At 37.9% G+C, this 12,947-nt stretch overlaps 1 protein-coding gene across 1 annotated transcript; it reads left to right on the plus strand.

The window, feature by feature from the left end:
* Positions 1-7,927: 7,927 nt before the first annotated feature.
* LOC117986410 (toll-like receptor 7) lies at positions 7,928-12,385 on the plus strand. Its single transcript, XM_034973240.2, has one exon. It carries the CDS (start codon positions 8,217-8,219, stop codon positions 12,114-12,116), a length of 3,900 nt encoding a protein of 1,299 aa, XP_034829131.1. The 5' UTR covers positions 7,928-8,216; the 3' UTR covers positions 12,117-12,385.
* The last annotated feature ends 562 nt before the right edge of the window (positions 12,386-12,947 follow it).

A 12,947-nucleotide genomic window follows, 5' to 3' on the forward strand; every position in this document is an offset into this window, starting at 1 on the left:
AATAATATTTTCTACACTGCTATTGTAACTTCAATTTGATTACACCAAAGTATTTTAGTCCATAAAAATGTTAGGCGTGTTAGGTATTATAATAACTCATTGGAGAGATATAAGTATATTATTATGTAAAGTTCATACCTCGGCTGTTTTAACTACGGAATTTTCAGATTACAAATAATAAAGATCAAGCAAAATTTTCAACTTCATAGAGTTTAGGCAAGTACTTAGAGATAAAAGTGTAAGTACTTACAATACGAACGACACCTAACCGATAGATAATTTGCGTTTAAAAAATCAGATACAAGTTGACTGCAATCTCACCTGATGGTAAGTAATAATGCAATCCAAGATGGAAGCGGGCTAACCTGGAAGAGGTTTGACAGTTTTTTATTAAACCCATACCCCTTTGGTTTCTACACGCTGTACACGGCATCGTACCGGAACGCTAAATTGCTTAATAAATTATTGCCTTCCACCAGACCAGACCAGAGAAAATTTTGAAATTTTCCCTACCGGGAATAGATCTTGGGGCCTCCCACTAATAAGATCATAGCGCTCATCACTACGTCAGGGAGGTAAGTTTTTACTTTTTACCATTTATATTTACTTATTGCAGGTTGTAACATTAAAATAAATAAAAAATAAATAAAAATAAAACAGCTTTTATTGTTCCTTACCATGTACGAGTAGGTACATACATTTTGAATACTTAGTTTTTAATTTTATCTTATTATTAACATTATATTATTACAATTAGTTTTAATTTTTTTTCTTATTATTATAAATTATTTATTTATTTAAGTATGTAGTTATTAACAATTGCAGGTGCTACCTGGCTTGGACCCACTCACCAAATCTCTTAAATATTTTACATATTATATATACATTTAATAGTTTACATGTATGGTTGTAACATTAATAATAATAAATAAATTATATTATATTTATGTCAAGTTATGTAAAAGCCGATAGAAAATGTATCCATACTCGTGTATCAGTCGCAACTTAACCCTCTAATGTTCAAAACAGGGATCGTATCTGCATTGTCAGGCTCTTATTGCGGCCGCGTAATGTTGTCAACACATTACGGCTGTAGCACGTACCCAATAGAGAGAGCGCCCGGGAGGGCCAGACCTTCGTTACTTTATAAAAGCTGAAAGTTTCTCTGCGTATCGTCTCCAACGCAGGAAGGAACGATCTGCAACTATGAAGTTTGGATCATTTAACAATTTATTAAAGTTGAAGGGAGTCTGGCGGGGGGTTTCCACGACACTTAGGCTGAGATCTATAGAGCGCACGTGACAGATTTATGCCAGCGATATAACGCGTTCTCGTTTTAACAGTGTCTTAAGTCTCAGTAAAGTCAAAGTGCGCTCTATAGATCTCAATCTTAGTGTTTGACAATGCATGACGTGATTTCTAATACTACCCCGAAGAAAATATGAAATAATTACACTTTATAGTTTGACTTAAGATTTTTTACACCTTTGTTACCTGTGGCTCTACCGCGGTTGTTTGACAGCTACAATGTCACGATCGCAATCATCTCTGATTGGTTAATGCTCGCTCACTATTGGCCACAATGCATTGTTGCAACAAGAATCGCACAAGTTCAGCCAATCAGAACAATTGAGATTGTAATAATGATTGATGCAGGTTTTAGACAATCACCCTACTGATCCAACTTCATAGTCGCTGATCGTTCCTCCCTGTGTTGGGGACAATACGCAGAGAAACTTTCAGCTTTTATAAAATAACGAAGATCTGGCTCTCCCGGGCTCTTAGTCCATAATAGAGCCCGATGAAAATTTGTTTATTCGATACTTGGGCCATTTTGCTATTTTGTTAACGTGCGCGTTTAACCGTGTAAAATAGGCTTTGTGAATGTGGCAGGCTTTAATATCATAACATAAATAGTATGAAATGTGAAACTATATTGCACTGTAATTTAAAAAAGTATTTTGGCTATTAGATTTTTATTTTCAAATAATAATAATTTTCATTTTCTAATTTGCTTTTTCAAAAATTTCAAAACAGCTTAGAAATCCATATCTATCACAGAGTCTAAGATATCTATACTAGTAATTAAGTGCGAATTGTATCTGTCGGTCTGTCAGTCTAGCTGTTACCTTTTCACGGCCCATCTATTTAACTAATTATGACGAAATTTAATATTGAGATAGCTCGCTTCCCGAAGAAGAATATTAGCTACTTTTTATCCTAGTAGAAAATAACAGTACTCCTACAGATTTTTTAAAAAACCTAGTTCACGTGGAAGAAGTCGTCTGCATCATTAACCGACTTCAAAAAAGGAGGAGGTTCTCAATTCGTCGGAATCTTTTTTTTAAGTTGGTAAATAAAATAGATTAGGTACCGGTTTGACTATATAATATAGGTGTTTCGAATAACCAAAGACAAAGAGATTTCCGGCTCGCATTTTTAATTTTCCGCCCTTCTTGGGAAACCTTAGTCATCTATTTTAAAAAAAATCGTTCGAGCGCGAGTCAGACTCGCGTACCGAGGGTTCCGTACAGTCGTATTTTTTCGAAATTTGGCACCATAAATTAAAAACTATTATGGATAAAAATAAATAAAAATCTGTTTTCGAATGTACCTACCTATAGGTAAGTACCCTTTCATATGAAACCCCATCAACTTGTTATAGTAGGTACCTAAGTAATCTTACTTTTAAAGTTGTTTGCTTGAAAATACTAAACTTGTTCATGAACACATTTTAATTTTTACGGTTTTCGGATTTTTTCTTTACCCGAGCAACAAGACCTACCTAGCTGCCTTCATGATCCTTGGTCAACGGGAAGTACCCTATAGATTTTCTTGACAGACCCGACAGACAGACGGACAGTCAGACAGACAACAAAGTGATCCAATAAGGGTTCCTTTTTCCTTTTGAGGTACAGAACCCTAAAAAACGATTACCATTGTACCACTTCCTTTATCCAAATCTTTAGATGTAAAAATGATAACGTTGCGTCTAAAGCGTGAGTAAGTGTGGGAAAAAAATAGCTAAAATCTTATCCATAAGGATTATCGCATCTTCTTTGTCTCCTATCTACATAACCACGGACATAACGCCTGCGAAACTGTGATAAGGATTATAAATACCCAGAAAGCTGTGACGCAGATCAGTAAGTAAATATTATGTCCGAAGTATTGTGTTTCGGCGAAGTTTTAATGAATGGGTCGATAACACCCTGTTACCTGAATATGTAAAGCTAGTTCGTCGCTTAGCTAGCTAGCGTTCGTAGCTAGTTAGTTGTACAAAAATACAGGGTGTAACCAGGACGCTAGCAAAAACGAAGACAGGTGATACTGATGATTACTGATATATTATATCACAAAAAAAAAGCGAAAAAATGTTTTACAAATTCCTATATTTTGTAAATGTTCATGATGCAAATAAAATATCTGACTGACGCTAGAGATCAACGAACGTTGCGTAAGTAGGCCATTCGGAGTCAATGCCACGACGTAGGTGGGGCAGTTTTGAACGCTACTAGATTTTTTTTGAAAAATACTAAATCACTAAAAATACAAAATGAAGCAAAATATGGTTATTGGATTGTGTTTAGGTAGTATAACAATAACGCTAAGTTTTTGCTAGCGTTCTGGTTACACCCTAGGTATACCTACATTTTACCTATACAAAGTAGTGACTGGAATTACTGATGTCGCTGTACAATTTTTTTTATTGATTACAAGTTAGCCCCTGACTGCGATCTCACCTAGTGGTAAGTGATGATGCCAATCTAGGTTTTAGCAGGCTAACTTGTCTATTGTGCTATTTTTGTTAGATTTATTATTTTGGGTTCATCCTTCACTAGAATCTAGATTCTAGATGGTACCCGCGAATTCATCCTCATGGATTTAAGTTTTTAAAACTTCAATGGGATTTTTTTTGATTTTCTGGGATAAAAAGTTAGCCATACCTAGCCGTATCCGTGATGCAAACTATCTCTGTACCTACCAAATCATCTCAAAATCAGTTAATCAAGGATGGGCCGTGAAAAGGTGACAGACAGACAGATTTCTGCAAACTATAGGGTTCCTTGTTTTATCGTGGAACCCTAAAAAAGAGTTCTACCAAAAATATTGTTAACACGCAATCTCTACTTTTGTTAATTTCTCCGCGTTCAAGAAGAGTGCAAATCGATGGGAACTAATTGCAACCGATCACGGAATAAAGACGAATGGCGGAATTTAAACGTGATTTGCTCGAATTAACTTTGTCACTTTATGCGGATCCGACTTGCGACAAAACGCATTAAGTGTACCTATTTAAGAGAAAATTGAAAAACTACTGTCAGAAAAGACATATTATTCGATTAATGATTACCTTGTAGAGAAGTTTTAGTTTTATTTTAATTTTTGACATTTGTAATACTATTATTGAAATTTGTATTTTTTTTGTGTCTGTGTGTATTTAATGTGACTAATTTTATCAAAACTATGTACACGTTGGGTAGGTAGGTATATCAGAACATATTGCATGCTAATAGGCAGAATTTGGCTGTACCTTTTTATTTTTGTAATATCTCCACTGTTTAAGTGTTTACCCATATTCGCAATAAAGAAATTTGATTTGATTTGATTTGATACCTAGTATGCGACAGGTCGAGATGGCAATCGGGGTATGGACGCCCTGCACTCGCACAGCCCTCGCGCTAACCTGGTACGGGATAGCGCGGGTGATGTGCGGGTATACGCCCCTCGCCTCATACCCGATTGCCATCTCGACCTGTCAGGTACTACATGAGCCTTTAATAAAAACTTATACCCTGTTTTCACGGGAGGACGCCCAGCACGGTAGGTCTAATTCGAGAAAGAGGATAGCCGCCGAATTTCGTACCTATAAAAATGCCTGTAGGTACGCTGGATTTTTTTATGAGTAGGTAAGTAAACAATATTGTATTGTTTGTAATATTAGAATTATGTTACACAGCTGTTGTTGGAAACGAGGCATTGTATGTATAATGTACCTATACAGTATACTGAATAAAAATTCTTCAACAAAAGACATAACATTATACGAATTTTAAAATAATAAATAATCAACTCTGCACCGACGGAATAAGACACAAAATAGTACAATACAATTCAAATACTTGTGAATAGGAGTATGACAAGTACGACATGACTTTTCCATTTTTCTCCCGCGAGTTCGAAAAACATTAAGAGGCGTCGAAACATACAGTCCTACGAATTTGAAATTTTATTTGTTACTTTGTGTAGAAACTTCGTACAAGAGGCAGTAAAATACAAGTAGGTAGATAGGTATCTACATTTTGAGATCTTGGGAGATTAATGGAAAAAACAAGTCAGGACTTTTTTAATTTCCTTCTATGAATATTAAGTAGGTATGTAAGCATAAGTTCGCAACAGGTCGAGATGGCAATCGGGGTATAAGGCGATGGAGACGCCCCGCGCACCCGCACGTCACCCGCGCTCGCCCGCAACGGGTGGTGACGTCACATTTTAGTACCTATTTCATACTAGCTCGCATACTAAGCGCGCGTTTAGACGTTTGAGTTACTGTGGCCCTACTGCGGTTGTTTGACAGCTACAATGTCACGATCGCAATCATCTCTGATTGGTTAATGCTCGCTCACTATTGGCTACAATGCATTGTTGCAACAAGAATCGCACAAATTCAGCCAATCAGAACAATTGAGATTGTTATAATGATTGATGCAGGTTTTAGGCAATCGCCCTTACGGATTTGACTAGTTGTCAAATACCGAATTCAGGCAAAGTCGTGTCGGGTGGCGTCACCTATTTATGTAAATGATACTTCATGACGTTCTTCAAGCGTCTTGAATAGTATAATTGGGCTTGAAATTGATGACATTGATATTCATGGCGGCATTTGCATAGTATATTTCGTCACTAACTAAATAACCCAATCGTGTTAACACAGTCGCTCGGATGAGATATTGATTGTATTTGCTCTGCGTACATAGTAGGTACCTATCTACCTATCACATCACTACCAACTATAAATGTAATAAAGTTCTATGAACCGAACTTTCCTGACCGTTCTATGAACCGATCAGAAATGAGGAGATCCGTAGGGGAACTAGAGTAACCGACATAGCTCAACGGGTTGCGAAGCTGAAGTGGCAATGGACAGGGTACATAGTTCGTATAACCGATAGACGTTGGGGTCCCCAAGGTGCTGGAATGGCGACCTTGCACCGGAAGACCCCCAACTAGGTGGACGGACGACATCAGACGAGTCGCAGGGAGCCGCTGGATCCAGGTGGCGCAAGACCGTGGCGTGTGGAAGTCCCTATAAGAGACCTATGTCCAGCTGTGGACGTCTATTGGTTGATATTGATGATGATGATGATGATGATGATGAACCGAACTTTGATAGCACAGTGGTTAGGAGAACGGCCTCTTCGATTGATGTTCGATCTTTAACTTTTCGGAGTTAAATGTTGTAAAGAAGCATTCGTTACTTTAAAGCGTAATTTGCTATAATCCGCTGAAACAGATCAAATCTGTATGGTGCAACATGCAGCATGCGACATGCACCGCCCACCCTCCCACTGCTACACATGCAGGAAAAACCAGCCACCAAGCAAACAATACGCACCATCACCACGCCACGCAGCACCACACAATATATTGTGTTTTTGGTTCAATGTATTTTCGGAGTTTCGTGCGTTTTAGGAAATTAAATATCACTTCCTTAAACAGTTACTTAATACATAGTGAGGAAACCTGCATGCCTTAAGAGCTCTCTATAATGTCCCACAAGGTGGTGGACTCTCACAATCGTGGTGGACTACGGCTTAAGCCTTTCTCATTCTGAGAGGAGACCCATATTTTATGTATGATGATGATGATATGACCGAATTTTGATAGCCTAGTGGTTAAGTCATCGGCCTCTTACCCGAGGTCCGAGGTTCGATCCCGAACATCTAATAATAATCACTGTTTTCATATCAGTTTCAAAATATATTTAAACGTTATAGGTACCTATGTAGTAGAAAAGCTGTCAAGAACCATGTAGGAACTAGTGACATCTAGTGTCAAATAGTTTAACTATTGAAACATTAAAAATATTTCATCGGCATTCTTATTTATTTCAATAGTTAAAAATAATAGTACCTAATAACTTAATTATTTTGACAAGATAGGTATAAGCAATTTTATAAAATTCTTAGAATAAAGTAACGTTATTTGATCTTATTATGTTGATGTTTATTTGTTGGTTTATTGGTTGTTGGTTTGTCCTTCAATCACGTTGCAACGGTGCAACGGATTGACATGTTTTTTGCATGGGTATAGATAAAGACCTGGAGTGTGACATAGACTACTTTTCATCCCGGAAAATCAAAGAGTTCCCACGGGATTTTTGAAAACTTAATTCCACGCGGACAAAGTTGCGGGCATCAGCTAGTTTAATTTAATTTAATAACTAAGTGTTATTTATCAAGGTATTTAAGTCTGTATGTGTTATACCCATACCTATAGTTAAGTAAGTTAAAATTTTAAACTACAGTTTACTATTATAACTTCATGATAAGTACCTAGGTAGGTACCTAAGTTTGTATCATGAAGACACAAACGTACTAGGTATCATGATTCATGACACATTAGACACACAGTTTAAATTGTGTTATTCGAAATACAATAGTATGAAAACTGGTCAATTGTACATCACAAGCGCATCAAACTTGTTAATTGAATGAGAAAAAATCTATAGTGATATTTACAATAGGACTGCAGGGGGTGGAAGGAAATGATACAACTTGATGTTCCTCTACTTCTCACTAGATGGCTCTGCGAGTTCTTAAAGTTCATGCGAGCTTTATTGGGGTGCGGGGGAAGGAGGCGCGGGGTAACTTGCGCGTCCCCACTGCTACTTCCATGAGCTAAGCTCTACGGCTGCCAGTCACAACGCAACCGCGCCGTGGAGAGGACGCGTCACGGTTTGCGTCGCTCTCTCATACACGCAATAAATTTTTAATAACAGAAAACTGTCAAACTATTACCTCAATTTACATACATGTGCTACAATACTTTGGAGCTATTTTGTGAGGACTTTGAATAAATTGTGCAACGGACTTTTGTGAAGTGAAATGCTTACAAGTTTTTCTTTAGCGCTAAACTGTGCTACGGACTTTGTTTCGGAAATGGTGATATCGACCCACGGGGAGTGTTTATGAGACATTCTATAGTGAAATGAAATGTCTGTGATAATGTATTCTATACCGGCTGTGTTTTTAACGCTCCTACACGTCGGATGGACTGTGTTGCCCTACGGCTCGGACAAGTGCGTCCGAGTCGCGGAGAGAGACATCGAAAGCAACGTTATGTGCAAAGTTCGAACACTTGAAGGGGATGGAAGCAGTATATCATCAGTGCATTCAGATACGAGTCATCTTAATATCGAATGCAATCATCTTTTGTTATTCGAAAGCTCACTTCGGGCTCACTACTTCAACCCCGTAGCGAGTCTCACAGATCTTACGATAACGAACTGCAAACTTCTGAGTGTCCCGGACAACACTTTCCAAGATCTCAAAAAACTAAGGCGCCTCAAGCTTCGCTCTAAGAACTCAGAGTGGAGCTCTACCAAGAATTTGGAATTAACTTTGAACTCGTTCAATGGATTATCGGAACTGCAGTCGTTAGATCTGGCTCAAAATAACATTAAGTTCGTTCCTTCCGGTATATTCTGTTCCCTGGAAAACTTAAACACAGTGAATTTAACAAATAACAGAATAAGGACTGTTGGACAGATTGGTTTTGGACCTGGCTGTGGATCGAGTCTTCAAACATTGGATTTAAGTCACAATGAGATTAAATCACTAACAGAGGAGTCAGAGTTGTTAAAATTAAGAAGTCTACAACACCTGTATTTGCAACATAATAATATAACAGACATATCAAGTGAAGCTTTTAATGGCCTTGTTTCTATGAGGGTTCTAAACATATCACATAACCGTTTACACACTCTGCCAGAAGGGCTATTTGCCTACGCCAGAGAATTACGGGAAATCTACCTGAACGATAATTCCCTCTTTGAACTTGCTCGAGGTATTTTTCACCGGCTTGAGCAGTTAATTGTTTTGGACTTGTCTAGTAATCAACTTACGAGCAACCATGTTGACGACGGGACATTCCTTGGATTGATACGCCTAATTGTTTTAAATTTATCTAACAATGCACTTACTCGAATCGACGGGAAGACATTTAAGGACTTGTTCTTTCTTCAAATATTAAATTTGAAGAACAATTCTATTGGATACATAGAAGAAAACGCTTTCTTGCCATTATACAATCTTCATACATTGAATTTAGCGGAGAACCGGCTTCACACAATAGACGAAAACCTATTTAACGGATTATTTGTTTTGAGCAAACTAACTCTTAACAACAATCTGCTTGTCAGCATCGATATAAAAGCGTTTAAAAACTGTTCTGACTTAAAAGAATTAGATCTGAGTTCAAATCAGTTGTTAGAAGTTCCCGACGCATTGTGGGAGCTTTCGTTCCTGAAAACCCTAGATTTGGGTGAAAATCAAATATCAGATTTCAAAAATGGATCGTTTAAAAATCTCAATCAACTCACTGGATTAAGGCTAATTGACAATCAAATTGGAAATTTGAGTGTTGGGATGTTCTGGGATTTACCGAGCTTGCAAGTTTTGAATATAGCGAAGAATAAAATCCAATCAATTGAAAGAGGAACATTTACCCGTAATGCGCAACTGGAAGCTATAAGGTTGGATGGCAACTTTTTGTCGGATATCAACGGTGTCTTTTCTACGTTAGCGAGCCTGCTGTGGCTCAACTTGTCGGAGAATCATCTAGTGTGGTTTGATTACGCGTTTGTGCCTAGTAATTTAAAGTGGTTGGACGTTCACGGCAATTTCATTGAACACCTAGGTAACTATTACAAGTTGCAAGATCAAATCCATATAAAGACGCTGGACGTTAGCCATAATAGAATAGCGGAAATATCGCCTATGGCAATACCTAATAGTGTAGAACTGTTGTTTATAAATAATAACTTTTTAACTAATATTCATGTGAATACGTTTTTCGATAAAAAGAACTTGACGCGTGTGGACATGTACGCTAACGAAATAGTGCATTTAGAACTTAATAGCTTACGTTTAGTGACAGTGCCCGTGAATAAGTCTGTACCCGAATTTTATATCGGTGGTAATCCGTTTCAATGTGACTGTACTATGGAGTGGTTACCGATTATAAATAACATGACTGCCATGAGGCAGTATCCGCGAGTGATGGACTTAGAAAACGTTATGTGCAAAATGACAAACACTCGTAGTGGAAGCCATGTGCCGTTAACTAATCTTAAGACATCGGACTTTCTGTGTGAGTATGAGACTCATTGTTTTGCTATCTGTCATTGCTGTGATTACGACGCGTGTGACTGTGAAATGACCTGTCCTCAAAATTGTACCTGCTACCACGACCCGTTATGGAACACTAACGTCGTTGATTGTTCCGGCCAATCGTCCATGGAAATACCTCACAAGATACCCATGGATGCGACCGAGGTATTTTTAGACGGAAACAACATAAGAGAGTTACAAAATCACGTTTTCATCGGACGACAAAAGATGCGATCTCTTTATGTGAATAATAGCAACGTAGATAGCATTCAAAACAGAACTTTTGCTGGACTCAACGCTTTACAGATACTGCACCTGGGTAACAATAAGCTGAAAGAATTGAAAGGGGATGAGTTTCACCAATTGAGCAACTTAAAGGAATTGTTTTTACAAAATAACCTAATTAGTCATATCGCAAACATATCATTTTTGTCACTGAGATCTTTAGAAGTTTTACGCCTAGATGGCAACAGATTGGTAGATTTTGGTGTTTGGAGTTTTAATACTAATTCTAACTTGAAAGCTCTATCCCTGGGTAATAATTTATGGTCATGCAAATGTCGCTATTTACAAGAGCTAACAGCCTACCTGGCAGAAAACGCACAAAAAATCATTGACATAACCGATGTATGGTGTTGGAACGGAGATGCAAAGCCGCCACAGAAAAAAGAGCTCAATTTAAATGGAACTGCCTGCAGCGATTATTATGCCGATAATTCAGTCGTCGGAAACATGTCGGTGTCGAACTACGTTCCCATGATAGTTTCTACTCTTACCGGCTTTATTTTATTGGCCCTTGTCGTATTATTTTTATGTAGAGATTCACTGCGAGTTTGGCTGTACACTAACTGTGGCATACGAGTTTTCTCTTTCTCTGGTTCATTTGAGGAAACAGAAAAGCTTTACGATGCATATGTCTGCTATAGCCCGAAAGACGAGGAATTTGTCGTGCAATCCCTAGCAACTGAACTAGAAAATGGAAATCCCTCGTACCACCTTTGTCTGCACTATAGAGACATTCCGCATCACGGCGCACAGTACATGCAATGTGCGCCACCGGTGGTCGAGGCTGCGGAAGCGTCTAAACGTATAATATTAGTGCTAACGAGAAATTTCATGCAAACGGAGTGGTCCCGCTACGAATTCCGACAAGGGCTGCACGAGGCGCTAAAAGGGTGTATTTATAAACTAGTTTTAATAGAAGAATGTTCCGTAGTGGGCGATGCTATGTGCGATCCAGACTTACGCCCTTATTTAAAGACAGGCTCGCGAATACAATGGGGGCAGAAGCGATTTTGGGAGCGTCTCAGATACATGATGCCAGACTCATCACAAACGAGCCATAAATCCCGAACGCATAGCTATAGAAAGAATATAAATACGTATACGTTAGATTCCTCTGTGCCTAATGGAGGGAATCGAACGTTGAGTTATCCTGACAAATCGCCTGTGTTAGGCAACACTGGGCAGGGAGCGAGCGCCCCTCCTGAGTATAGTATAGAAGTTGTGCGACAGTCGCCGTCAGCTGTGAGACAAACGCAGTCAGTCGCTTATGGGCCGGATGGAAGACCAATATCCGACCACATTTACTCCTCTATTGATTCGGACTATTCGTCCTTAGAGCAAGGTATGGCGCCAAGTCGGCGACGGGACCTGCGACAATGGCCACCTCCACCTCCTCTCGTAGACACGGGCAACGCCGTGCAAGCTTACCTAGTCTAGACGGGTTCCTGCCCACTTCCAGTCAAATTGTATATAAATCTAGATGTTAATAGTAATGCTTGTAAATATTGTAATTATTAGTTGTAAGTGCTATACCAAAATTTATGTAAGTGAACTTACTATTGCCTGTTCGTTATCCTGTGTATAGATTTCGTATTAAAATTTTAAAGACTGCTGTAGCATATAAATATTGTAAATAGCAAAACAAGTGATCATACTATATAAATATCATTAATATGGCGTTATTTATACACTATAAAAATAAAGTGATGGAGATTTATAATGCTGTTTTTTTATTAAACACAAAACTTTCTTTAGACAATTCATACGAACCTTTGGAATCTTTATTTGAACTGAATCTATTATTTATTTATAGCTCAAAAAGTTATAGTTTTAATTATTGAAACATAATTAAAATGTAGGAAGTATTAATTAGTGATACTTTATTACACTTTTGAATACATTTTTCTAAATATAGGTACCTACAGTTAAGTATAGTAAAAGATAGTTTTAATAATAAAACACTAGATGATGCCCGCGACTTCCTCCGCGTGGATTTAGGTTTTTTAATAACCCCGTGGCAATTTTAATTTTCCGGGATGTAAGCTAACTCTAGACCAAATTTTATCAAAATCCGTAAAACTGTTGGGCCGTGAAAAGCTATCAGACAGACAGACATTTATAATATTAGCATGAACAATAGGAGTCATCGTAGTAGCTATATTAAAGCTAGCTGTACTAAAAATGAAATAAGACTATTGAAAAATGCATTTTATATCATTCCTTAAAACTGTAATTAATGTTTTATTTAGGTGAATACCTACTTAACGT

Source organism: Maniola hyperantus, chromosome 11 (assembly GCF_902806685.2).
Source record: "Maniola hyperantus chromosome 11, iAphHyp1.2, whole genome shotgun sequence".
NCBI lineage: Eukaryota > Metazoa > Arthropoda > Insecta > Lepidoptera > Nymphalidae > Maniola > Maniola hyperantus.